Genomic DNA, 27,897 nt, shown 5'->3' on the forward strand with positions numbered 1-27,897 from the left:
TCTGCTTTAGAAAAGAAATGGCATCCCTTGAATTTACACCAGTTCTGGTTAATTTTAACACAGATAGGTCAGTTCCTGGAACTTAATGGCCCCACAATTCTGTTTCTTTAATTTATGTGCACTTTTGGGTCACTCACAGTTTACATAAACAAGACGGTTGCCGCTTCAGAATGGGGGTGCTTTTTTAGCTCTTCATACTAGTGAAGGGTGGCCGGTGGGAAAGCATTTGCTTGTGAACAATCTCCCTGGGATTCCAAACCCATTCCTACCACCCTCTGACCTTCACAGGTTACAGCTTCTCTTCCAGCCTTCTTTTTCTGAAATTTAGATGGGATTGACTGAGGCCTTATCTTTTCCACCCCCCCCTAGGGTCTTCAAACCAGGTCTCCACCAATAACCGCTGGTGAACTGGTTTACAGAATGGCGGAATTCTGTGCTAAGCAACGCCAACCACTCATGCGCAGGCACTTCCGGTCGGTTAGGACAAAGGGTTTGAAGTCCTTGGACAACACTTCCGGTCACGAAATCAGCTGTTTAGACGTCAGTCCAGGAGCGGTACCGTACGCCCTAGCACCCAACTACGCATGCTCCATTTAGGTTCCAGGTGGGCGAGGCTCTGGTTGGAGTGGGCGGGGCCTCTGACTTGTCTCGCGGTTACTGGGCGGGCGGGAGCGCGCGAGGCTTGCGGGCGGCGCGGGGCGGGGCATCGTCCGATTTGGCACTGGGAGCCTCTGGCCGAACGCCGCTGAGGTGGGGTCGTCTCAGGTGAGGAGGTCCTGCTGCCGGCCGTGGCTATCCCACGGAGGCAGCAACCTGAGACGGAGTTTTGTTGTTAAGGGGCGCGACATCACTCCTCTCCACTTTCCTCTTGCAGCCGCCATGGCGAAAGGTAAAGCTGCTGAACGGTCGCCCACGGGGGCACTCCACACGACCCCAGTCGAGGACCGGGCCGCGGGGCCGCGGGGCTCCGCGGAGCCGGGCGGCGGAGACCATCTGAAGGGTGAGTGGACCTGAGAGCCGGAGCTGAGGCTTGTCCAGCGCTGTGGTGCGCGGCGAGGAGCTCCGGTGGGGATCAGGGACCCCAGCGGGTCTCCAGGGGCTGCGGCGTTAGGGGGAGCCTTCCGACGTCCGCGAGAGAGTGGAGGACTCGGCTTGGGCCCCAGAGCAACACAAAGCCAGACGCGTAGTAGGACGCGTCTTGCTGCCTTTATTAATTGGATTGAGTTACCAGAAAGAATGACACACCAGTTTGTTGACGCGAGGGAGATTGTCAGGTTCAGAGCGAAGCTGGACAGATCGTTAGCGTTTGCTGCGTTCGCTTTTTCCCGATGAGAAAACAGAAGGCTGTAGTGGCTTCCTGACTTGGGTAGAGTCTCAAAGCCAGATTCACAAGGGAGATAAGGTGCCTGTTCCCGGTGCCAGTTTCAAGTGGTAGGATCATCTGGCCTTGAGTCTCATGGTTCTACCAGTATCTGTTAGTTCAGGCAGTGTTTGGCTTATACGAATGAGGATTGGGGGGGCGGGGGCTTAATGTTTACAGTTGCTACTGCTCTATGGCCCCTCCCCCCCATACACCGTCCTAGTAATTTTCATAGCTTTTAAGATTTGTTTTACAGTGCTGGGATTGAACCCAAGACCTTGGCACAAGGTAGGCACTTGCACTATTACTTAAACTGTGCTCCTAGATCTTTAAACACATTTCTTCTTTCTTTTTGTAGATCCTGCGGTATGTTCTCAGGGTCTCCAGCTCACAGCTTGCTTGCTTATTTAGCTGGGGCTCTACCACTTGAGCCATGCCTCCAAGCCTTGCTTTTTTGCTGGTTATTTGGAGATGGACTCTCATATACTTTATTGCTGAGGCTGTCATTGAACTACGATTTATTTATTTATTTATTTTTTTTTGCCAGTCTGGGCTTGAGCTCTGGGCCTGAGCACTGTCCTTGGACTTTCTCAAGGCTACAGCTCTACCACTTGAGCCTCAGCACCACTTCTGGCTTTTTTTCTATATGTGGTACCGAGGAATCAAACCCGGGTCTTCATGCATGCTAGGCAAGCACTTTAACCACTAGGCCAAACTCCCGGCCCCTGAACTACGATTTATTTTTATTTTTATTTTTTTATTTTTGGTCATGGGGCTTGAACTCAGTGCCTGGGCTCTGTCCCTGAGCTCTTCAGCTCAAGGCTAGTGCTTTACCACTTGAGCCACAGCACCACTTCTGATTTTCTGGTGATTAATTGGAGATAAGAATCACGGACTTTTGGTGTCCAGGCTGGCTTTGAACCTCTTTCCTTAGATCTCAGCCTCCTGAGTAGCTAAGGTTTCCAGCATGAGCCACTGCACTGGGTGATCTTTTGATTTTATCTCAGCTTCCTAAGTAGCTGCGACTACAAATGTGAGCCATCAGTTCCAAGTTTACTGTTTTAAGCAACAAAACAAAACCCAAAACATCAGAAAACAGAACTGGACATAGAGACTAGATACTAAGGGGCCGGGAGTTTGGCCTAGTGGTAGAGTGCTTGCCTAGCATGCACAAAGACCTGGGTTCGATTCCTCAATACCACATACATAGAAAAAAGCCGGAAGTGGTGCTGAGGCTCAAGTGGTCAAGCTCTAGCCTTGAGAAAATCCAAGGACAGTGCTCAGGCCCTGAGCTTAAGCCCAGGACTGGCAAAAACAACAACAACAACAAAAAAACCCATCAGTTGAAACTACTAATCTTAAACTCTTTTTTTTTGCCAGTCCTGGGCTTGAGCTCATGGCCTGAGCACTGTCCTTGGACTTTCTCAAGGCTAGAGCTCTACCACTTGAGCCTCAGCACCACTTCTGGCTTTTTTCTATGTATGTGGTACGGAGGAATCGAACCCTGGTCTTCGTGCATGTTAGGCAAGCAATTTAACCACTAGGCCAAACTCCCGGCCCTCTTAAACTCTTTTATGTACTTTTTTTGTAAGAGCATTTAAAGCTTATATACTTGAATTAATCAGAACAAATGGCAATTAAGTTGTCTGCAGCTCAAATCACATATGCTTATGTTCTACCAATACTGATGGCTATGAGAGGCCTTTTTCCTTCCTCTCCTTTCGTTCCTTGCTTCTTCGTTTTTTCTTCTTTGCTCCTTCCCTCTTCTTTCTTGACTTCTGCTTCCCTCCCTTTCCCCCCTTTTTTGGGGAACAGAGGTATCTTATGTAGTATAGAATGACTTTACAGCACTCTTAATCTTTCTGCCTCAGCCTACCTGTTGCTGAGATTACAAATGTGCAACATTGCCATACCTAGTTGAGAAAAGGTCTTTTATGATTATATAGCAGGAAATGTTAATGTGTTTGAAATAATTTTAAACATCTCTAATTGGCTCTTTGAAGTTTCCATAATGTAGTTGTCTGTCTGCCTCCCTCCCTCCCTCCCTCCCTCCCTCCCTCCCTCCCTTCCTTCCTTCCTTCCTCTTTCTTTTTCCTTCCTTCCTTCCTTCCTTCCTTCCTTCCTTCCTTCCTTCCTTCCTTCTCTCTCTCTCCCTCTCTCTCTCTCTCTCTCTCTCTCTCTCTCTCTCTCTCTCTCTCTTTCTTTCTTTCTTTCTTTCTTTCTTTCTTTCGCCAGTCCTGGGCTTGAGCTCCGGGCCTGGGCACTGTCCTTGGACCTACTCAAGGCTAGAGCTCTTAACACTTGAACCTCAGCACCACTTTTCGCTTTTTTCCTATGTATGTGGTACCGAGGAATCGAACCCGGGCCTTCATTCATGCTAGGCAAGCACTCTATCACTAGGCCAAACTCCTTTCTTTCTTTTTTTCTTTTTTTTTTTGGTGGGTCATGTGGCTTGAGCTCTGGGCCTGGGGTGTCCCTGAGCTCCTCAGCTCAAGGCTACTACCCTACCCCTTGAGCCACAGCCTCACTTCCCCTTTTATAGTGATTAATTGGAGATAAGAGTCTCATATTCTTTAGTTCTTTAGTTCCTGGGCTCGTTTTGAATGGAGATCCTCAGATATCAGCCTCCTGAGTAGCTAGGATTACAGGCGTTAGCCACCATACCTGGCCTTATTGTGGTTGTCTTTCTAGACGATAGACACTGGAAACAAATTAAAAAAAAATTCTTTTGAAAAAATTTCTTTTGTTACAAAAGACCTAAAAGAACAGTGTTCTGCTATTACGATAATACAGTTGTTTTTTGTAAGGGCAATCCACATGATTCTCACTTGGTTTGAGATATGGTGATTAGGTTACCTTTTTTTTTTTGGTGGGTTGTCGGGTTTGAACTCTAGGCCTGGGCATTGTCCCTTGGCTCAAGGCTACTGCTCCACCACTTGGCCACAGCACTACTCCCAGTTTTCTGGTGGGTAACTGGAGATAAGAATCTCATGGGTGCTCCAATTGGTTTTGAACCGTAATCCTCAGATCTCAGCCTCTTGAGTAGCTAGGATTACACTCATGAGCCACTGGTGCCCAGCTCAACTAGTTTGTTTGTTTTGGTCAGTCATGGAGCTTGAACTCTGGGTCTGGGTGTTGTCCCTGAGCTCTTCAGCTCAAGGCTAGTGTTCTACCACTTGAGTCACAGTGCCACTTCCAGGTTTTTTTTGTTTTTGTTTTTTTTTTCAGTCTTGGGGCTTGAACTCAGGGCCTGGGCATTGTACTTAGGCTTTCTCAAGGATAGAGCTCTACCACTTGAGCTGCAGTATCACTTCTGGCTTTTTCTTTTTTTTTTTTTTGCCAGTCCTGGGCTTGAGCTCAGGGCCTGAACACTGTCCTTGGACTTTCTCAAGGCTAGAGCTCTACCACTTGAGCCTCAGCACCACTTCCGGCTTTTTTTTTTCTATGTATGTGGTACCGAGGAATCGAACCCGGGTCTTCATGCATGCTAGGCAAGCACTTTAACCACTAGGCCAAACTCCCGGCCGCTTCTGGCTTTTTCTAACTTCTGGCTTTTTCTATGTATGTAGTACTGTAGCATCGAGCTTGGGTCTTCATGCACGGTAGGCATTCACTCTACCACTAGGCCATGTTCCTAACTCAGTTTCCCTCCCTCCCTCCTCCCCTCTCTCTTTCTTTCCTTCCCTCCCTCCCTCCCTCCTTCTCTCTCTCTCTCTCTCTCTCTCTCTCTCTCTCTCTCTCTCTCTCTCTCTTTCTTTCTTTCTTTCTTTCTTTCTTTCTGCCTTGGGGCTTAAACTCTGGGCCTAGGTGTTGTCTTGGAGTTCTTCACCTCAAGGCTACCACCTTACTCCTACAGCCTCAGTGCCACTTCCAATTTTCTTGTGGTTAATTGGAGATGAGTCTTGTACTTTCTTGCTTGGGCTGGCTTTTTACTTGTAGTACTGGAATCCTCAGATCTCTGCCTCCTGAGTAGCTAGAATTACAGGCATGAGCCACCAGCAACTAGCTTTATTTTATTTACACAGTTATTCTTGACTTCTACAGAGGACAAATCTCTAAAAAAGCAAAAGAAAATGTGAAGTCATATCTTCATAGAGAAATAGGGGTTAGATAATGAAGAGGGAAGTATGCTGGGAATAAATAAAAGGGTTAGTGTGAACCTTTTATGTATGACAATAAAGAGGTTAATTTATCTCCCTTGAAGAGTTTCTGTTGCAAGGTAGTAGGAGATAAAGTTGGCTCCTTTAGAATTGTGTGAGATAATCGTAGGCAAGAAAGGCTTATTTTTTTTAGACAAAAGTAGTGGAAGTGGCCAGATGCTGTAAGCCTATAATCCTAGCTACTCTGGTGGCTGAGATCTGAGGATCAAAGTTCAAAGCCAGTCCATGCACAAAAGGACTGGAGACACTTATCTCTCATTAACCCCTAGAAAATGGGAAGTGGGACTTGGCTCAAGGGTAGGGCAGTAGCCTTGAGCTGAAGAGCTCAGAGACATTGCCCAGGCCAAGTTCAAGCCCATGACACACACACAAAAAGTAGAAGTGGGTGATAGTGTTCCAGCCTTGAGCAGAAAAAGGGAATGGAGAGCACCCTGAGTTCAAGCCAAAGTACCAGCATCAAAAAAAAAAAAGAAAAAGAATAACAACTAATAATGTTTGAATTTGGATAAGTCTAAGATCTCTGTTTAGAATCCTGCTTTGCTAATTCAACAACTAACACTTAAGCATCTGTAGTGAGTAAAATACTTACTGATTTGGAGGAAGGGGGAAACTGATAACTGACAAATGGTATAAAAATTGGCAAAACGGGGCCTAGTGGTAGAGTGCTTGCCTAACATGCATAAAGACCTGGGTTCGATTCCTCTGTACCATATATATAGAAAAAGCCAGAAGTGGTGCTAAGGCTCAAGTGGTAGAGCTCTAGCCTTGAGAAAGTCCAAGCTCAGGCCCTGAGCTCAAGCGCAGGACTGGCAAGGGGGAAAAAAAGAAAGACCTTAAAGGTATTACGATTTATTGTCATCTCAACCAAAATACTATGTTTCAGGTGGCTTTTTCTTCTTTCCTACAATAAATAGAAAATTCATTTAAAACTTTTGTTGAAAGAGAAGTTTAATCTGGGTGCCAGTGGCTCTTGCCTATAATCCTGGCTACTCAGAAGTCTTGAAATCTGAGGACTGAAGTTTGAAGACAGCCCTAGCAGGAAAGTATGGAAACTTTTAGCTCCAGTTAACCACCAAAAAGTGAGAGGTGGAGCTGAGATTCAAGTGGTAGTGTGCTATTCTTTATTTTTTTCCTTTTATTTTTTTCTTTTTTGTGTCATGAGGCTTGAATTTGGCCTGGGTGCTGTCTCCAAGCTCTTCAGCTTAAGGCTTCCTCCCTATCCTTGGACCTAGGCATTGTCCCTGAGCTCTTCAGCTCAAGGCTCCTGCCCTGTCCCTGGGCCAGGGTGTTGTCCCTGAGGTCTTCAGCTCAAGGCTACCTTCCTACCCTTGAGCCAAGCCCCACTTCCCATTTTCTAGAGGTTAATTGCTGATAAGAGTCTCAGATCCTTTTGTGAACTTCCAGCTTTTTCTGTGCATGTGGTTCCAAGGAATCAAACCCAGGTCTGTTTGCATCCTAAGAAAGCCCTCTACCACTAGGCCAAACTCCTGGCCATGGTTCATATAACCTTAAAAAAACAATCAATAAATGAAATAGGATTTTAGTAACATCAGGTAGGAACCCATGCTTCAGTATTATCTTCAGGATCAAGTTCACTCTGTTCTTTCCCTCCCTCCCTCCCTCTCTCCCTCCCCCCCCCTCTCTCTCTCTTCCTTCCTTCCTTCCTTCCTTCCTTCCTTCCTTCCTTCCTTCCTTCCTTCCTTCCTTCATGAACTCTGTGCCTGGGCGTTGTCCCTGAGCTCTTCAGTTCAAGGCTACCACCCTATTCCTGGAGCTACTGGGTCACTTCTGGTTTTCTGTTAATTGGAGATAAGAGTTTTACAGACTTTAGTCCCCATGCTTGCTTTGAACAGCAGTCCTCAGATCCAGCCTCAGATCCAGCTAGGATTACAGGGGTGAGCCACCACGCCTGGCTTTTCTCTGAGTTTGTGGTACTAAGGAATCTAACGCAGGGCTTCAAGCATGCTAGGCAAGCACTCTACCACTAGGCCATGCTCCTGGCCCAGGATCAGGTATTTTCAGAATCTTGGGTTATATACTTAATTGATAATGATTGTACCTTTCGTTTGATTTGCAACATTAGTTTGAATTGTGCCTGTATTTGGATGAAGATCCACATAAACTAATGTATTCTTGTTAATTTTAAGAGTTCTTTTTTTGCCAGTCCTGGGCTTGAGCTCAGGGCCTGAGCACTGTCCTTGGACTTTCTCAAGGCTAGAGCTCTACCACTTGAGCCTCAGCACCACTTCCGGCTTTTTTCTATATGTGGTACGGAGGAATCGAACCCGGGTCTTCATGCATGCTAGGCAAACACTTTAACCACTAGGCCAAACTCCTGGCCCAATTTTAAGAGTTCTTATCCTCAAATTACAAAATCTCCATGTCTATTGATTTAATTGCCTCAGGTTATATATATATATATATATATGTATATATATATATATATATATCTTTTGCTTGTTGACTGATGGTAAAACAACCTGATTGATTGAGCCTGATTTTTTTTATTTTTTGGTAGGTTATAGGGCTTGAACTTGACCTAGGTGCTGTCCCTGAGCTCTTCAACTCAAGGTTGAGCCTGATTTTTGTTGTGCTCCTGAAAAAGGAGTAGGAAGGAATGAGATTTGGTTTTCTCAATGACATTGCACTACGGGAAAGGTCACATACTAGTTACTTATTTTGTGCAGGACCTTTGGTCTGGTTGAAAAAGGAGGTAATGGGATAACTCAGTAGAAAGTAGTGCAATAGATGATCTGAACTTAATGAATATGAAGTGCCTATATGAATAGTTGTAAATGCTAACAGTATGTATGTCTAATGTAGATATGAGAAGACATATTGTAAATGTGTATGCCGCAAATTTAGAGGGTAAATAATAGGAAATAAGATGTATAATTTTTTATGTTTAAATCTATATATGAATTAATGCTTATCTCTGTGTTTATTGGAATTAGATGGAAAGATTGTTGTCACAATTACCCGTTTACTATTTATCAGTTTGTATGAAAGAAGAGCCTGAAAACTGTATGTCACTCAGTCTTTTTGCATTTCTGTTACTGTTGGAAAATTTGCTTAATTGTAGAGAGTGAAGAATATAGCTACAAAGTTAGACATGGGGGTGGGAATTTGGCCTAGTGGTAGAGTGCTTGCCTAACATGCACGAAGACCCGGGTTCAATTCCTTGGTACCACATTCATAGAAAAAAGCCGGAAGTGATGCTGAGACTCAAGTGGTAGACCTCTAGCCTTGAGAAAGTCCAAGGACAATGCTCAGGCCCTGAGTTCAAGCCCAGGACTGGCAAAAAAAAAAAAAGACGGGGATTTTCTTTGTTTTTTTAGTCAGTCATGGGACTTGAACTTAGGGCATAGGCATTGTTCCTGAGCTTTTTGACCTCAAGGTGAGTACTATGTGACTTTCAATCACAAGTTTGTTTCTAGTTTTCTGATGGTTAACTGGACTTTCAGCCAGCCTGGCTTTGAACCACCATACTCAGATCTCAGCCTACTAATTTGCTAGGATTATAATCAGTGAGCCAGCAGGGCTCAGTCAAGTTAGAATGTTTGTTCAGATGTCTGCATTTTTCATCATCCACCCATAAAAACAAGTACTTATTAGAAAGCTGTGCCCTACAAGAAAACCTAGATTAGTAATGGTCTTTTTTTTTTTGGCCAGCTTTGGGGGCTTGAGCTCAGGGCTTGAGCACTGTTCTTGGACGTAATCAAAGCTAGAGCTCTACCACTTGAGCCTCAGCACTACTTTCAGCTTTTTTCTATGTTTGTGGTACCAAGGAATTGAACCCAGGTCTTTGTGCATGCTAGGGGAGTACTCTTACCACTAGGCCAAACTCCCAGCAAAGCTAATTTTCTTTTTGTATGGTGGTGGTCATGGGGCTTGATCCATGGGCCTAGGTGCTGCCCCTGAAGTCTTCAGCTCAAGGTTACCACCCTACCCTTTAGCCAAGCACCACTTCCTGTTTTCTAGAGGTTAATTGGAGATAAAAGTCTCTGATTCTTTTGTGCCCAGGCTGGCTTTGAACCTTGATCCTCAGATCTTAGTAGCTAGAATTACAGGGGGTGAGTCATGGTGCCTGGCTGTGCCTGATATTTTAAAATCCTTTATAATCACTTTGTGTGTGTGTGTGTTCCACATTTATATGATATATATATTTAGTCCCTATATGTTTCACATATGTATACGTGTGTGTTTATGTGTGCATATTTGTGTGCATATTTGTGTGTGTGTGTGTGTGTGTTTGTATGTGTGTATGTAATGGTACGTAGAGGTAATAAAAAAATGAGTCAAGTACGATTTTCCTTTTTTTGTCTGTTGTGGGACTTGACCTCTATGCCTGGGCATTGTCCCTGAGCTCTTCAACTCAAGACTACTGCCCTACCTTTCAAGTACTTTTTTTTTTTTTTGCCAGTCCTGTGCTTGAGCTCAGGGCCTGAGCCCTCTCCTTGGACTTTCTTAAGGCTAGAGCTCTACCACTTGAGTCTCAGCACCACTTCCAGCTTTTTATTCTATGTATCTGGTACTGAGGAATCGAACCAAGTTAAAGGTGAATACCATCTATTGCTACAAACCTTTAAAAATATAGCCTAGTGGTAGAGTGTGCCACTGTATATATATATATACAGTCCTGGGGCTTAAACTCAGGGCCTCTGGACTGTTCCTAACGCTTCTTTTGCTCAAGGCTAATGCTGTACCATTTGAGCTACAGCAGCACTTCTGGTTTTTTCTGTTTTTGTAGTAGTGAGGAAAAGTATACTTTTCACAGTGACGTTGATATTGTAAATGAACAAACAAAAAAACTGTAGTGCACATTCACTTAACAAAAACTTTAGTGGCTAGGCCTGGTGACTCATGCCTGTAATCCTAGCTACTCAGGAGGCTGAGCATGGTTCAAAGCCAGCCCAAGTCAGTGAGGCTCTTATCTCCAATTAATCACCAGAAAGCAAGTGGTATTGTGGCTCAAGGGGTAGGGTTGTAGCCTTGAGCTGAAGACCTCAGGGACAATGCTCAGTCTCAGAGTTCAAGTCCCATGACTAACAAAAGAAAGGATATTCTATATATGATACCACTAGTTATACCTAGAGCAGTATTTCATAATCTTGTACATTAACAACAGCAGAGAAGCCTTCATTGTAACTTTTTTCTGTTTTTCTTTTTTTTGTTGTTTTTTGGCCAGTCCTGGGCCTTGAACTCAGGTCTTGGTCTTTTTGAATTCTAGAGGTCTACCACTTAAGGTATAGGATCCCTTCCAGCTTTTTTTTTTTTTTTAAATGTATGTGATATGGAGGAATCTAACCCAGGACTTTTTGCAGCTAAGCAAGCACTCATACCAGTAGGGCAAACTTCTGGCAACCATACCTAGCTTTGAGTATAACTTTCCTATTCAGTAGTGAGTTAAACTCCAGTAGCCTTACTGCTGACTCCTTCGTGGCAAAACTGTTCATTTTTCTGCTTGCTGTCTACTACATTTCATTCTATTATTTTATCTGCATATAGTGTTTATGGTAACATTCTCCCAGTTTTGGCGTCATAGACCATGTTACTTAGAACATTTGGTCATCTTAATAATACTTTGAAGCCTTTGGTATTAAAAGAAACCCTACATTGTCTAGTTGCTTTACTGAATATTCTTTATGATAATTGAAAGAACTGATTTTTTTTTTGAGTGGGGTTGACAGTGGGGTTTGGACTCAGGGCCCTGTGTTCTTACTTAGATTTTTCTAGTTAAAGCTGATATTCTACCATTGACTTTTGGCTGTTTTGCTGGTTAGTTGGGGATTAGGATCTCACAGATTCACTTACTCAGGCTGGTTTTGAAGTGCCATTCTCTGATCTCATCATCCTGAGTAGGCAGGATTACAGGTGTAAGTCATTTACTCTGGCGACAGGATTGATTAATGTGTCAATGTTTGAGCAAAATATTGGATAGTTTTCTAGGAGGAAATCCTTTCAGGAGTTTAGTTGCTGGCTTGAGATACTATCTTCTTTTATATTTATCTTAATTATACTTTTTCCCCCCATTTTTTCTTTTTCAGAAAAAGCCTGGGCAGAAGCTGGATCAGCAAGAATGTCACTCCTTATATTGGTGTCCATTTTCTTGTCTGCAGCCTTTGTTATGTTTTTGGTATATAAAAATTTTCCTCAGCTTAGTGAGTAAGTATCATGAGAGAAACTAAAAATGTGCTGAGTTATGAGATGAAAATGAATTACAAGCCAAATTTACTTTAGGCAACAGAACTGTTGTGACTATATATCTGTCTCCTGAAGTACACGAAGCTACATCTGCATTGCTGTTTAAACATTTGTTTCTAAATTTGCCTCTTGATTTTCTAACAGTTTTCCTAGTATTACTTCTCTAATTCAGATGTCATCTTCCCCTGGGTATCAGTGGCTAATGTGTATAATCCTAGCTAATCAGAGATCTCAGGATCAGTATTTGAAGCCAGCCCCAGCAGACAAATTTGTGAGACTTCTTTAGTCAGGAAAAGCTAGAAGTGGATGCACGGTTTAAGTGGTAGAATGCCAGCTCTGAGCTAAAAATCCAAGTAAAAGGTGAATACCACCTATTGCTGCAAACCTTTAAAAATATAGCCTAGTGGTAGAGTGTGCCACTGTATATATATATATATACAGTCCTGGGGCTTAAACTCAGGGCCTCTGGACTGTCCCTAACGCTTCTTTTGCTCAAGGCTAATGCTGTACCATTTGAGCTACAGCAGCACTTCTGGTTTTTTCTGTTTTTGTAGTAGTGAGGAAAAGTATACTTTTCACAGTGACGTTGATATTGTAAATGAACAGACAAAAAAACTGTAGTGCACATTCACTTAACAAAAACTTTAGTGGCTAGGCCTGGTGACTCATGCCTGTAATCCTAGCTACTCAGGAGGCTGAGCATGGTTCAAAGCCAGCCCAAGTCAGTGAGGCTCTTATCTCCAATTAATCACCAGAAAGCAAGTGGTATTGTGGCTCAAGGGGTAGGGCTGTAGCCCTGAACTGAAGACCTCAGGGACAATGCTCAGTCTCAGAGTTCAAGTTCCATGACTAACAAAATAAAAGAAAGGATATACTATATTATATGATACCACTAGTTATACCTAGAGCAGCATTTCATAATCTTGTACATTAACAACAGCAGAGAAGCCTTCATTGTAACTTTTTTCTGTTTTTCCTTTTTTTTTTCCTGACCAGTCCTGGGGTTGAGCTCAAGGCCTGAGTACTGTCGTTGGACTTTTCAAAGTTAGAGCTCTACCACTTGAGCCTTAGCACCACTCCTAGCTTTTTTTTTCCCCTATATATGTAGTACCAAGTAATCGAACCCAGGTCTTCATGCATGCTAGACAAGCACTCTACCACTAGGGCACTCTCCTGGCCCCCATTGCAACTTTTTTTTTTTGTTTGGTCATGGGGTCCTGGGCACTGTTCCTGAGCTCTTTGCTCAAGGTTTGTGTGCTCTAGCACTTTGAGCCATAGCTTCCCTTTCAGAAGTAAGAGTCCTGCAGACATTCTTATCCAGGCTGGCTTTGAATCTCATTCCTCAGATCTCAGCCTCCCTAGTCACTAGAGTTACAGTTATGCGACCAGCACCTGACATTCATTGTAATTATTAGGCACATTATAAAAGACTAAACAACTTTGGTGTAGTTAAATTTTTGTGTACAAGTTATAAAGAACTTTTAGTTTTCTGACTTTTTTTTTTTGGATGCTAGTGCTGGGGCTTGAACTCAGGGCCTGCGTGCTGTACTGAAGCTTTTGTACTCAAGGCTAGAGCTCTACCTTGAGCCTACAGCTTCACTTTTTCTGCTTTTTGGTAGTTAGAGATGAGTTTCATGGACTTTCCTATCCAGGCTAGCTTTGACCCAGTCCTCCCATTTTAGCTGTCTGAGTAGCTAGTATTACAGATGTGAGCCACCAGTATCTAGTTTCTTTGATTAATGAATAAAGAGCTGAGAGAAAGAGAGAAATAATGTAAAGATTGAGGTGGTTTTTGTTCCCAGTCTAAGAATGATAATACATTTATTACTTATAGTAATGTAATTACAAACCTTTTATATTCTGCTGAATACAAAACATGTTTGGAGTATGCAGACTTTAAAATTTTATAAATGAGAAGCTATTTTAGCTTATCAGATATTTTCTATAGGATTTAAGAAAAGTAGCAGTCAGTATTGGGCATGTGGCCTAGTGGTAGAGTGCTTGCCTAGCATTCATGAAGCCCTGGGTTTGATTCCTTGGTACTATATACACAGACAAAACTGTAAGTGGTGCTTTGGCTCAAGTGGTAGATCACTAACCTTGAGAAAGCTCAAGGACAGTGCATTGGTCCTGAGGTCAAGACCCAGGACTAGCAGTAAATAAATAAATAAATAAATAATAGCATTCAGCCAGGGGTGGTGATACGTACCTATAGATATTCAGGATCCTCAGGCAGGAGGATTACTTGAGATCTTGAGGTCTAAAGATGGTGGTTTGAAGCCAACTGGGGCAGGAAAGTCTATGAGACCCCTATCTCCAGTTAACTACCAGAAAACTGAAAGTGGTCCCATGGCTCAAGTGGTAGAATGCTATCCTTAAATGAAAAAGCCCAAGGATAGCGCCCATATCCTGAATTCAAGCCCCAACATCAGCAAAAAAAAAAAAAAAAAAAAAGTCACCAAGTGGTGTGGGCCTATGATTCAGCTGAGGCAGGAGGATTTCAAGTTCAAGTCTATCCTGGACAACTTATCAAGACTGCTTTAAAGAAAATGTGAGGTCCAGGAGTTTGGGCTGCTGGTAGAGTGCTTGCCTAGCATGCACAAAGATCCAGTTTCACTTCCTTGGTACCACACACATAGAACAGTCGAAGTGGTACTGTGGTTTAAGTGGTGGAGTACTGGCCTTGACAAAAGCCCAAGGAGAGTGCTCAGGCCTTGAGTTTAATCCCCAAGACTGGCAAAAAAAAGGGAAAAGAAAATGTGAAAAATGTTTTACTTTTTTCTGGTCATTAAGCTGGAATATCCCAGAAAAGGTATGAAGTATAAATTCATTAAAATTTCTATGTGGGTTCTGTTATAAATCATTATTGACTTTATCTTATCATGAGGATTATCCAAAATGATATTAAGTATGTCTTTAATAGTTTAAATGCCAGTAGTTTATTTCTTAATGTTGATTTCAGATTTAAACCAACATTGGAGCATATGCTTTTAACCTTTAGTGTGTATTATTCTGAACTTCAATGTATCATAGACCAGGGAATTATATTATTAAAGCATGAAAATGCAAATAATTTATAGGCTTTTGAATTTAGTAATTTAGCTTTAACAGATTCCAGATCAGCTTATCAGACCATTTAAGATAAAACTCAGTGTTTTCATCTCAACTTTGATTCTACTATGATAAAAATCTGTTTGAAATTTTTTCATTTTAATTTTATTTCTTTAGAGAAGAAAGAGTGAATATGAAGGTTCCCAGGGATATGGATGATGCCAAGGCTCTAGGAAAAGTTTTATCCAAATATAAGGACACCTTTTATGTGCAAGTACTTGTAGCTTACTTTGCTACATATATTTTGTATCCTTTTAACTGAAAAATGTTTTCTAATTTTGTTCAAGGAAAGGTTTGAAAGTCTATTACTTAAATATGCTTTTCCCTTTAACAATTACTCATTCAGTGTTAAGATTTTTTTTAAAGATTGAAAAGAAAAATGAAAAAACTACTTCAGGGCTGGGAGTTTGGCCTAGTGGTAGAGTGCTTGCCTAGCATGCATGAAGACCCGGGTTCAATTTCTTGGTACTGTATACATAGAAAATGCTGGAAGTGATGCTGTAGCTCAAGGGTAAGAGTTCTAGCCTTGAGAAAGCCCAAGGACAGTGCATCAGGCCCTGAGTTCAGCCCCAGGGCTGGCAATAATAATAGTAATTTTATTTTAATCCATTCTTCTCAACTAATCATTTTTATTTCTGTTATATCTGTTATCATTTTCTTTTGTTATTTTACTTACCAGACATTTTCCTTTCCTTAGTTCTTAAAGATATTTGCCTTTGATTTGACTGTTAGTTAACTAGACATTACATTTTAAATAATCATTGTGAATTCTTGTATTACATTAAAAATATTTTCTTGCTGGTTTGCTGGTGGCTACTCTGGAGGCTGAGATTGCAGGATTGCAGTTCAAAGCCATTTTGGACAAGATAAGCTGAGAGACATTTATCTCCAATTAACCACCAGAAAATGGAAAATGGCTCTATGGCTCTTAAGAGATCGAGCACTAGTAGCCTTGGGTAAAACCATTCAGGGACAGCACCCAGGCTCTAAGTTCAAATCGTATGACAAACAAACAAATGCTTTTTCCTTAGGTTTGGTTGTGTGTGTGTGTGTGTGTGTGTGTGTGTGTGTGTGTGTATTTTTTGGGCCAGTGCTGGACCATGAACTGGAGGCCTGAGCACTATCCTTGGGCTTTCTCAAGGCTAGAGATGTACCACTGGAGCCATAGCACCATTTCCATTTTTCTATATATGTGGTACTGAGGAATTGAACCTGGGTCTTCATGTATGCTAGGCCCAATTCCTTGCCCCTAATTTTTTTTTTTGTCTAATCGTGGGGTTTGAACTCAGGGCCTGAGCACTGTCCTTGGACACTTTTTGCTCAATACTAGCACTCTGCCACTTGAGCCACAGCGCCACTTCTGGCTTTTTCTGTGTATGTGGTTCTGGGGAATCAAATTCAGGGCTTTGTGCATGCTAGGTGAGCACTCTACCACCAGGCCACACTCCCAGCCTGGTAGTATAATTTTTTTTTCTTTTTGGCTATCCTGAGGCTTGAACTCTGGGCCTGGGCCCTGTCCCTGATCTCTTCAGCTCAAGGCTACTGCTTTACCCCTGGGCTTGGGCATTGTTTCTGTGCTCTTTAGCTCAAGGCTACTGCCCTACCCCTTGAACCACAACCCAACTTACCATTTTCTAGTGATTAATTGGAGATGAGTCTCCCACGGGCCGGGAGTTTGGCCTAGTGGTTAAAGTGCTTGCCTAGCATGCATGACGACCCAGGTTCGATTCCCTGGTACCACATACATAGAAAAAAAAAAAAGCCGGAAGTGGTGCTGAAGCTCAAGTGGTAGAGCTCTAGCCTTGAGAAAGTCCAAGGACAGTGCTCAGGCCCTGAGCTCAAGCCCAGGACTGGCAAAAAAAAAAAAAAAAGTCTCCCAGACTTTAGTGCCCCTGCTGGCTTTGATCCTCAGATCTCAGCCTCCTGTGTAGCTAGGCTTATGGGCATGGAGTACTGCCTTCCCCCCACCAAGCTTAATTGTTTATTTACAAAAAAAAAATTGTAAGAGGGTAGTCATTCAAAGAAATGAATATTTATAGTCCTGTATTTCTTTGCTTTGTAGATATGTATATATTTTAGCTGATCAGGAAAGTCACTTTTTTTTTTGTTTTTGTCTTGAGGCTTGAATTCAAGGCCTGGCACTGTCCTTGGGCTTCCTCAAAGCTCTACCACTTGAGCCACAGCACCACTTCTGGCTTTTTTCTATGTATGAGGTGCCAAGGAATCGAACCCGGGTCTTCGTGCATGCTAGGCAAGCACTCTACCAGCAACCCAAACTCTCGGCCCCTGTCCTTGGACTTTCTTAAGGCTAGAGCTCTACCACTTGATCCTCAGCACCACTTCTGGCTTTTTTCTATGTATGTGGTACCAAGGAATCAAACCTGGGTCTTCATGCATGCTAGGCAAGCACTATACGACTAGACCAAACTCCCGGCCCATGTTGAAACTTTCTATTCTAAGGTCTTAACCCCCCTAACAATCTGTGTGTGTGTGTTTAGTTTTTTAAATTTGTATGTGCTTAATGCTATCTGACTAAAAATTTGAGATTATTGTTTACTTAGGCTGAATCAAAGTGAATTCAGAGTTACTGAGATATATGATTGATACTGGAAGTCAAGAATTGCTGCATTTGCCAAAGAAGAAGGAAAATGTGGCTTACAGAATGTTACAGAAATCTGATTTGAGATCAGGAAGCAAAATGCAGAGAAGAAATAATATGCCATGTAAAAGAAAATACAATTTATTGAAGCTGAATTTCATGAGAGAAGAGGTCTTACCCTGTTAGGGATCACTAATAGATGACCAGTGGGAAAAGGTTATTTTCACTATGAGGGAGTTTCACTGAAGTAGTGGATGAGTAAGGGAGTAAGTCAGATTGTTGGCGACAAAGAGAGAATGTCCACTGAGCCCATCAAATAAAGTAACATGGAGTAATATTAAAAGAATTCACTCTGTCTGACTTGTAGCTAAATTATCTTAGAAAAAGAGGAGTCTAGATCAAAACTGGGAACCAGAACAAGTAAGAAAGGTGTGATTACATTTTAAAATTAAGAGTTGTGATTTTGGGCAGGGTGCAGTAGCTAATGCCTGTTATCAACCCTAGCTACTCTGGAGGCTGAGTTGTGAGGATCAAGATTCATAGCCAGCCAGGGCACAAAAGGACCTGAGACTTTTATCTCCAATTAACCTCTAGAAAATGGGAAGTTGGGCTTGGCTCTAGGGTATGGTGGTAGCCTGGAGCTGAAAAATGTAGGGACACCGCCCAAACCTAGGGTTAATGTGGTAGCCTTGAGCTGAAGATCTTAGGGACAGTGCTGTGGCTGAGCACAAGCCCCTTGACCCACCAAAAAAAAAAAAGTGTGATTTCATCAGTCATCTATTTTTCTATTTTAGATGCTGTAAATAAATGAAGTCATTCTGGGTGCTGGTAGCTCATGCCTGTAATCCTAGTCAGGTAGCTGAGATCTGGGGATTGCAGTTTGAAGCCACTTGAGCAGGAAGGTCTGTGAGATTATTTATCTCCAGTTAACCACCAACATATTAGAAGTGGAGCTATGGCTCAAGTAGTGGAATGTGAGCCTTGGCCAGAAAAGCTCAAAGCTCAGGGACATAACCTTAGGACCAGCGTGTGCATGCATGCACACATGTGCGTATGCACACACGACACACACACACACACACACACACACACACACACACACACACACACACACACACACACACACACACACACGGTTGGTAATTTTGGCCAGGCTCAGTGGCTCACGCCTGTAATCCTAGTTACTCAGGAGGCTGAGTTGTGAGAATCAAGGTTCAAAGCCAGCCCGGGCACAAAACGACCTGAAACTCTTAGCTCCAGTTAAGCTCCAGAAAACCGGAAGTGGGGATTGGCCCCAGGAGTAGGGCAGTATCCTTGAGCTGAAAAGCTCAGGGACAACACCTAGGCCCGGGGTAGAGCATTAGCCTTGAGGTGAAGAGCTTAAGGACAGTGCCCAGGCTGAGTTCAAGCCCCATGATCCTCCCCCTCAACTCCTCCCTCCCAAAATTGGTAATTTTTACTGTATTTTGTAATACCTGGTCTTTTTGTAATGAATAATTCAGATAAACCTCATAGTTAAGGTAAAAATAAACAATTATACCTTTTATTTACCTAGAAGTTATGCTTTCTGAAATCATTTGCGAGTAAAACAGATGTATCAGAGTAGCCTGGTGTTTAAATGATAATTGAAGACTTTTTTCCCCTCAAATCACCTAATTCCTTTCCATGTGGTACATATTGCTTATTTGCTTTAGTTTTCATTTTAGTAATGATTTTATTACCATGGCATTTATTGTATTTTCTGTTTTTAATATCTTGTCAGCTTAAAATTGGAAACACTGGAGCAAGACAGTTATACTTTTTAATAAAACTTTGTATATAATTTTACATCTTTGAATACAATTTGAACATCCTTAATTCAAAAATCTAAAATGCTCTGAACTCTTGTGACTTTTTCAGTGCCAACATGATATATCACAAGTAGAAAACTTCACCTGACCTCATGACATTTTGTTCAAACATAGGCCTTTAGAATACTTTGTAATGCTACCTTTAGGAAGTGTGTGTATAAGGCGTACATGAATTTTGTCTTTAGGTTTAATTTTCATCTGTAAGACATGTCATGTGGCTCCTGAATTTTTTTTTAGGCTAAATGCTAATATTATTTGTTTATTGTCACTAAGTTTCATGACATGTGCAAATATTTCAAAATTGAAAAGTCCTTCACCAGTTCTGATTTCAAACATTTAGATGAAGGATGATGTACCTATATTGAAATATGAGAATAATCTTATTAGCATGGTAATTTCTATATTTGTCTTTTGTCTTTTTTTCTGAGATGTTAGGTTTGTCTTTTTGAAAATTCCATTGTTTTACTCCTTAACTTAGAAGTTAACAGCTTGCAAACATTTGCTATTCCTGGCTCTATTTTTCTCAGCATACTCTCAGGGTTTCTTTATCCCTTCCCACTAGCCTTATTTCTTGTTTGTTTGGTAAGTATTTAAAGGAATTGGGGGGAGGGGCAGGAGTTTGGCCTAGTGTTAGAATGTTTGTGTAGCATGCGCTAAGACCCAGGTTTGATTCCCCAGTACTACATATATAGAAAAACCTGGGGCTCACGCCTGTAATCCTAGCCACTCAGGAGTCTGAGATCTGAGGATCCCGGTTCAAAGCCAGCCCAGGCACTAAAGACCATGAGACTCTTATCTCCAATTAACTAGAAAATGGTAAGTGGTGCTGTGGTTCAAGGGGTAGGGCAGTAGCCTTGAGCTGAAGAGCTCAGGGACAGCTCCCAGGGGGAGTTCAAGCCACATAACCCACAAAAGAAAGAAAGAAAGAGCTGGAAATGGTACCGTGGCTCAAATGGTAGAGCTCTAGCCTCGAGAAAGCCCAAGGACAATGCCCAAGCCCTGACTTCAAGCCCCACAACTGGTCTCCCAAAAAAAGTAGGGGAGATAGGGAGCTTAGCCTAATGGTAGCATGCTCGCTTGGCATGCACAAAGCTCTGGGTTCAATTCCCTGGAACCACATACACAGAAAAAAGCTTGAAATGACGCTGTGGCTTCAGTGGCAGAGTGTTAGCCTTGAGCAAAAAGTTTCTAAGACAGTGTGCAGGCGCTGAGTTCAAGCCCCAGGACTGGCAAAAACAAAAACAAAAAACCTTAATTAGAATGCATAGTATGATAATGGAGTCCTAGTCCTACTAGACTATGTAAGGAAAAATACATTTGTTTTAAAAGCTGGGCTCAAGTAGCTCATGCCTGTAATCCTAGCTACTCAGGAGGCTGAGATTTGAGGATTGAGCTTCAATGCCAGCCTGTACACTTGAGTCTGATTAAACATCAGAAAAAAAGAACAGAAGTGGTGCTGTGGCTCAAGGGGTAGGGCGGTAGCTTCGAGCCAAAGAGCTCCAGATCAGTGCCTAGGCCCAGAGTTTAAGTCCCATGACCAGCCAAAAAAAAAAGAAAAAACATTTGTTTTATAGGACTTTTATTAGAGTGCTTGTTAATTGTCTCCATAAAGAGATATTCTCCTTTGTTTTTTCTAGAACAAGAGTATTATAGACTAATTTGGATTTATAAGCTCTGTTACAGCCTTTCATTTTCCTCTTATGTATTGTCATTCAGATAGTCTAAATAAATGTGTAGGGCAGGGTAAGTCCCAGGGTTGGGGGTAATGCTGTCAAGAAGAGCAGTTAGGGGTTAAAAAAAAAAAAAGATTCCTGAATTATATTCTTAGATTTAAAGTTATTTATTTGGGTATGTTGCTAAGTTTAATCACAGGTGCCAAATTATTTCTCATTTGAGTTAGTGTAGTCCCAGAAAGAACTAGATCAAGTCATGGAGAATATCCTTCTCGTTCCTGACAGAAGTAAACTAATAGAGTTGCTTTTCCTCAGGTAAATGTATCTACATGAATGAAATATCTTCTCATTATTTTGTAGTGTTCTGGACTTGGTGCCTCATTCTGCTATATGCTCTCCTATTTAGTTGGAAGACCAGTTGTATATAAATACTTAACAGAGAAAGCAGTAAAATGGTCACAACAGGTAAACATGCATTTTTGTTGTTTGTGTGTGTGCTACTGGGGCTTAAATTCAGGACATTGTCGCTCATGCTCCTTCTCCCTTTCCCTTGCTCCCTCGTTCCCTTGCTCCCTTACTCTCTCATTCCCCTCCCTCCCTCTCTCCCTTCCCTCCCTTCTTCCCTCCCTCTTCCCCTCCTCTCTCTCTCCTGGGGCTTGAACTCTGGCCTGAGCACTGTCCTTGGGCTTTAAGGCTAGCACTCTGCTATTTGAGCCACAGCACCATTTCCCATTTTTTTCAATGTGTGTGGTTCTAAGGAATTGGACCTGGGTCTTGGTGCATGCTAGGCAAGCACTCTACCACTAGGCCAAACTTCTGGCCCCAGCCTTTAGTATTTTTTTTTTTTTTTTGCCAGTCCTGGGCTTGAGCTCAGGGCCTGAGCACTGTCCTTGGACTTTCTCAAGGCTAGAGCTCTACCACTTGAGCCTCAGCACCACTTCTGGCTTTTTTTTCTATGTATGTGGTACCGAGGAATCGAACCTGGGTCTTCATGCATGCTAGGCAAGCACTTTAACCACTAGGCCAAACTCCCGGCCCAGCCTTTGGTATTTTATGTAAAATCTTTTCACCAAACCATGAGCCATCCTTAGTAAGATAATACCAATTTATAAGCACAGCTTTAGGAAGTCATTGTCATTAACTCTGGTAATGAGCATTTTATAGTTGATTTTCAATTCATCCCTCTCCCCCCCCTCTTTTTCTTTCATCATGAACTTTGAACTCGGGACATATATGCACTGTCCCTGAGATCTGTTTAAGGCTGGCACTCTACCACTTTGAGCCACAGCTCCATTTCCAAACTTTTTTTTGATTGGTCATGGGGCTTGATCTCAGAACCTGGGTGTTGTGCCTGAGCTTTTTGAATTCAAGGCTAGCATTCTACCACTTGAGTCACAGCTCCACTTGCACCCTTTCTGTGCTTGCTTTTAGGTAAGAATCTCAGCCAAGCCTGGTGGCTCAAGCCTGTAATCCTTGCTACTGCGGAGGCTGAGATGTGAGGATCAAGATTCAAAGCCAGCCCAGCACAAAAGGGCCTGAGACTCTAGTCTCCAGTTAACCTCTAGAAAAGGGGAAGTGGGACTTGGTTGTAGGGCGGAAGCCTTGAGCTGAAGATCTCAGGGACAGCACCCAGGCTGAGTTCAAGCCCCATGACCCACCAAAAACAAACAAAAAAAAGAATCTCATAGACTTTCCTTACTAGGCTGCTTCAAGCTGTGATTCTTAAATCTCAGCCTCCTGAGTAGCTGGGGTCACATGTGTGAACCATTGGTTTCCAGCTCAAACACCTTTTTAGTACATTTCTATTTGATAAATTCTGAAGTATCGGGGAAAAAATGAAATAAAGTATGGTATTAGCATAATGTAATGGTAATTCTCTTTTTTTCTTATGACAGGTTGAACGTCACAGAGAACATCTCATTAACTATATAATATTTTTGCGAATTACACCATTTCTGCCTAATTGGTTTATTAATATTACATCTCCTGTGATAAATGTGCCATTGAAAGTTTTTTTTATTGGCACTTTCCTAGGTGAGGCATGTGTTTCATACTGTATTAAGTTCACTGTTTAAACGCTTGGCAGTATCCAGCTGGCCTACATTGCATATTCTGTGAAGACTTGCCAATCCTATATAACTCTTGGGTGTAAAACCTGGCCTATACAAGTGCTTAAATGCTGGTAGTGTGGCTTAGCGGTGGAGTGATTGCCTAGCATGCATGAAGACCTGGATTTGATTCCTTGTACCACATAGACAGAAAAGGCTGGAAGTGGTGATGTCGCTCAAGGGTAACATTGAAAAAGCTCACGGACAGTGCCCAGGCCCTGAGTTCAATATTCAGTACTAGCAAAAGAAAACAAAGAAAGGAAGAAAGAAAGAAAGAAAGGAAGGAAGAAGGAAAGAAAGGAAGAAAGAGAAGGAAAGAAAGATGATGATTGCCCATCGTGTTACTTTTGTGTTATCTCTTTGAGGAAGAATATATTTGATACAGGGGAATAATTTTAATGATCCAAGATCAGGCAATTTTTTTTTTTTTTGCTAGTCTTGGGGCTTGAACTCAGGGCCTGAGTACTATCTTTGAACTTTCTCAAGGCTAGAGGTCTACCACTTGAGCCACAGCACCACTTCCAGCTTTTTTCTACTTATGTGGTACTGAGGAATCAAACCTGGACCTTTGTGCATGCTAGGCAAACACTACCACTAGGTCAAACTCCTGGTCCCCAATTTTTTTTTTTTTTTTTTTTATGTCAGTCATGGGGGTTAAACTCTGGGCCTGGGCGCTGTTGCTGCACTCTTCAGCTCAAGGCTACCACCGTACCCTTTGAGCCACAGTTCCACTTTTGGTTTTCTAGTGGTTAATTGGAGACAAAGACTCTCATGGTCTTTAGTGCCTGGGCTGGCTTTGAACTTCAGTCCTCAGGTCTCAGCCTCCTCAGTAGCTAGGCGTGGTGGCCCTCGCCTGACAGCAATTTTTTTTTTTGCCAGTCCTGGGCTTGAGCTCAGGGTCTGAGCACTGTCCTTGGACTTTCTCAAGGCTAGAGCTCTACCACTTGAGCCTCAGAACCTCTTCTGGCTTTTTTCTATGAATGTGGTATCGAGGAATTGAACTCAGGTGTTCTTGCATGCTAGGCAAGCACTCTACCACTAGGCTAAACTCCTGGCCCCCAATTATTTATTTCTTTTTTTTTTAGTAGTGACTTACATACTGGGCATGCAGCTCTACCAGTGAGCCATACCTTTAGTGGAAACAGAAGCTTTGAACTTTATCCCTCAGTGAGTGGGAAAAAAATGGCTATTGTAATTTTTTCTTTTGCTTTCTAATCAGAGGTTAAAGTAGTGAGCTCTCATTTTCAGTAGAGAATTGATCCTATTTTTTATTTTTGTTTACTTTTTTTTTTTTTTTTTGCCAGCCCTGGGCTTAAGCTCAGGGCCTGAGCACTGTCCTTGGATTTTTCTCAAGGCTAGAGCTCTACCACTTGAGCCATAGCACCACTTCTAGCTTTTTTCTATGTATGTGGTACCAAGGAATTGAACCCAGGTCTTCGTGCATGCTAGGCAAGCACTCTACCACTAGGCCAAACTCCCGGCCCCTTGTTTACTTTTTGTAGGTAAGCGCTCTACCACTTGATCCACAGTGCTACTTTTGGTTTTCTGGTAGTTAATTGGACATAAGAGTCTCACAGCCTTTCTTGCCCTACCTGGCTTTGAACAGCGATCCTAAGATCTCAGCCTCCTGAGTGGCTAGGATTAGAGGTGTAAGCCACCAGCGCCCAGGTCCTGATTTTTTTTTTTTTTTTTTTGGCCAGTCCTGGGCTTGAGCTCAGGGCCTGAGCACTGTCCTTGGACTTTCTCAAGGCTAGAGCTCTACCACTTGAGCTTTAGAACCACTTCTGGCTTTTTTTCTATGTATGTGGTACCAAGGAATTGAACCTGGGCCTTTGTGCATGCTAGGCAAGACTCTACCACTAGGCCAAACTCCTGTCCCAGGTCCTGATTTTTATTTTATTAAATCAGCATTTATTCAAAGCTACAAAAAAGTAGTTTTTATAAATACCAAGGAACCAATACTTGATTTTGAAATATAACAAATTTTTTTTCTGCGTTTCTTTCCTATTTAAGTTGCTTAAATATAAGCTGTGTACTAATGGCTCATGCCTGTAATTCTAGCTGCTCAGGAGGCTGAGATCTGAGTATCACAGTTCAAAGCTAGCCTGGGTGCGAAAGTCCTTGAGACTCTTATCTCCATTTGTCACCAGAAGACCAGAAGTGGCACTGTGACTTAAAATAGTAGAGTGCAAGCCTTGAGCTGAATTGCTGAGGGACAGCACCCAAGCTCAGAGTTCCAACCCACTCTACCCCCCCAAAAAATTTTTGTCTAAATACGATGTACAGATTCTTCCCTCCCCCTCCTCCTCCTCCTCCTCCTCCTCCTCCTCCTCCTCTTCCTCCTCCTCCTTCTTCCTTTTCTTCCTCTTCCTCCCCCCCCCACCTCCTCCTTCTCTTCTTTTGACAGTCCTTGGGCCTGAACTCCCAGCCTGGGCACTTTTGCTCAAGGCTAGTGCTCTGCCACTTGAGCCACAGCACCACTTCTGGCCTCTTCTGAGTATGTGGTGCTGAGGACTCAAACCTAGAACTTCATGCATGCTAGGCAAGCATTCTGTCACTAGGATAAGCTCCTAGCCTCCCAGATTTCTTCGGTATTGAATATCAATACTTGTAAGAGTCGTTTTTGTTTTTTTGACAGTCCTGGGCTTGAGGTCAGGGCCTGAGTACTGTCCTTGGGCTTTCTCAAGGCTAGAGCTCTACCACTTGAGACTCAGCACCATTTCTGCCTTTTTTCTATGTATGTGGTACCAAGGAATTGAACCTGGGCCTTCATGCATACTAGGCAAGCACTCTAACTTGGGTGCTTTCCTTGAGCTTTTGTGTTCAAGACTAGTGGAGCCATAGCTCTGCTTTGGCTCTTTTGCTGGTTAAATGGAGATAAGAGTTTCATGGACTTTTGGCTGCCTTTGAGCCAAGATCCTCAGATTTCTGCCTCCTGAGTAGCTAGAATTATAGGTGTGAGCCACCAGTACCTGGCTAAGATTGTGTCTTTTTGTTGTTCTTTTTTTTTTTTTTTTTTGCCAGTCCTGGACTTGAGCTCAGGGCCTGAGCACTGTCCTTGGGCTTTCTTAATGCTAGAGCTCTAGTACTTGAGCCACAGCATCACTTGGATTTTTTCTATGTATGTGGTACCAAGGAATTGAACCTGGGTTTTTCGAGCAGTCTCACCACTAGGCCAAATTCCTTGCTCTGGATTATATCTTTTTGAATATCAAAAATATTTTGGTGCGAGGTATTGTTAGAGTTATTCATTTAATTATTCATTTAATGTATTTTTTTTAACCTTTGTGTTTTTGTGGGTGCGATTGGGTGCTAGAGATTAAATCCTGGTAATACTCTTTTTTTTTTGCCAGTCTGGGCTTGAGCTCAGGGCTTGAGCACTGTCCTTGGACTTTCTCAAGGCTAGCACTCTACCACTTGAGCCTCAGCACCACTTCCGGCTTTTTTTGCTATGTATGTGGGGTACTGAGGAATTGAACCCTGGTCTTCGTGCATGCTAGGCAAGCACTCTACCACTAGGCCAAACTCCCGGCCCAATCCTGGTAAGACTCTTGGCAGTAAGCTACACCCTTAGTCTTCAGCCTTAGTTTTTTTTTTTTTTTTTTTTGCCAGTCCTGTGGTTTGAGCTCAGGGCATGGCCACTGTCCTTGTGCTTTCTGAAAGCTAAGGCTCTACCACTTAATCCACAACACCACTTCCAGCTTTTTCTGTGCATGTGGTACTGAGGAATTGAACCCAGAGCTTCATGCATGTTAGGCCAAGCACTCTATCACTAGGCCACGCTCCTGGCCTTGTTTTGTTAAAATTCTCTGAACACTTTTCTTAGCTTTTAAAGTTCATTATCCTTAGGAGTTGATTATGAACGATGGAATTCTTTGTGTGGAAATAAATTTGAGAAGCTTCAAATTCTGAATGATTTCTATTTTTTTATTTTATTTATTTATTTATTTTTTGCCAGTCCTGGGCTTGAGCTCAGGGCCTGAGCACTGTCCTTGGACATTCTCAAGGCTAGAACTCTGCCACTTGAGCCTTAGCACCACTTTTGGCTTTTTCTATATATGTGGTACCAAGGAATTGAACCCGGGTCTTCGTGAATGCTAAGCAAGCACTATAACCACTAGGCCAAACTCCTGGCCCTCAAATTCTGAATGATTTTTAAAATTTCAAATGGGAATAGTTGTGTTCTTGCATGGTATTTCATTCACACAGAAATTTACTTTTTAAAACAATGTTTTGTTTTGTTTTTTAATTTTAGGTGTTGCACCTCCCTCTTTTGTAGCAATCAAGGCAGGAACAACGCTGTATCAGCTTACAACAGCAGGAGAAGCTGTTTCCTGGAACTCAGTATTTATTCTGATGATTTTGGCAGTTCTTTCTATTCTGCCAGCTATCTTCCAAAAGAAACTAAAGCAGAAATTTGAGTAAAAAATTCGCAGGTTTAAGTTTTTCTGTCATCATTATCATCATCATCATCATCATCATCTCAGGCTTAGCAGGTGCATCCATTTGTTTTTAAATGATCTCTTAGGTACTCGAAAGAAATACAGTTTCATGGGATATTTGTAATATATCAAATGATACATTTTAAATAATGCATTTAAGTGACAAGAGCTTGCAGAAAATAAAGGGAGAAATTGGCATACTAAAAAAAGTGCTGTCATTTATAGTTGTACTAGACATTTTACAAATTACTAAAAATAGCTACGGACAGACAATAGAAGCATGGTAGAAACTTCTTGGTCTGAATACATCCAATATTTATTTTTATGTCTAACAAGTAAAATAGTTAGCAAAGCCAGGTGCAGTGGTGTGCACCTGTCATCCCAAGCCAC

The 27,897-nt window shown here is 42.3% G+C and overlaps 1 protein-coding gene across 2 annotated transcripts; it reads left to right on the forward strand.

Annotated features, from left to right (window-relative positions):
• The first annotated feature begins 512 nt into the window (after positions 1-512).
• Tmem41b (transmembrane protein 41B) lies at positions 513-27,507 on the forward strand. Of its 2 annotated transcripts, none has more exons than XM_090348176.1 (8): positions 513-604; positions 875-1,000; positions 11,568-11,685; positions 14,953-15,081; positions 19,773-19,866; positions 21,318-21,422; positions 22,853-22,991; positions 27,321-27,507. In XM_090348176.1, the coding sequence occupies exons 2-8, from the start codon at positions 880-882 to the stop codon at positions 27,488-27,490; spliced, it is 876 nt and encodes a 291-aa protein (XP_090204302.1). In that variant the 5' UTR covers positions 513-604; positions 875-879; the 3' UTR covers positions 27,491-27,507. The 2 variants fall into 2 exon arrangements, with proteins under 2 accessions (XP_090204302.1, XP_090204301.1); XM_090348175.1 differs by lacking the exon at positions 513-604 and adding an exon at positions 678-765.
• The last annotated feature ends 390 nt before the right edge of the window (positions 27,508-27,897 follow it).

The sequence above is a fragment of the Megascapheus bottae genome, chromosome 16, assembly GCF_031878675.1.
Source record: "Megascapheus bottae isolate mThoBot1 chromosome 16, mThoBot2.hap1, whole genome shotgun sequence".
In the NCBI taxonomy this organism is placed as follows: Eukaryota; Metazoa; Chordata; class Mammalia; order Rodentia; family Geomyidae; genus Megascapheus; species Megascapheus bottae.

Coding starts and splice junctions, on each gene's coding strand:
- Tmem41b (XM_090348176.1), top strand. CDS start 880: ATGGCGAAAGGTAAAGCTGCTGAACGGTCGCCCACGGGGGCACTCCAC. Junction 21,423..22,852: donor CAGTAAAATGGTCACAACAG/GTAAACATGCAT, acceptor TTCTTATGACAG/GTTGAACGTCACAGAGAACA. Junction 22,992..27,320: donor TTTTATTGGCACTTTCCTAG/GTGAGGCATGTG, acceptor TTTTAATTTTAG/GTGTTGCACCTCCCTCTTTT.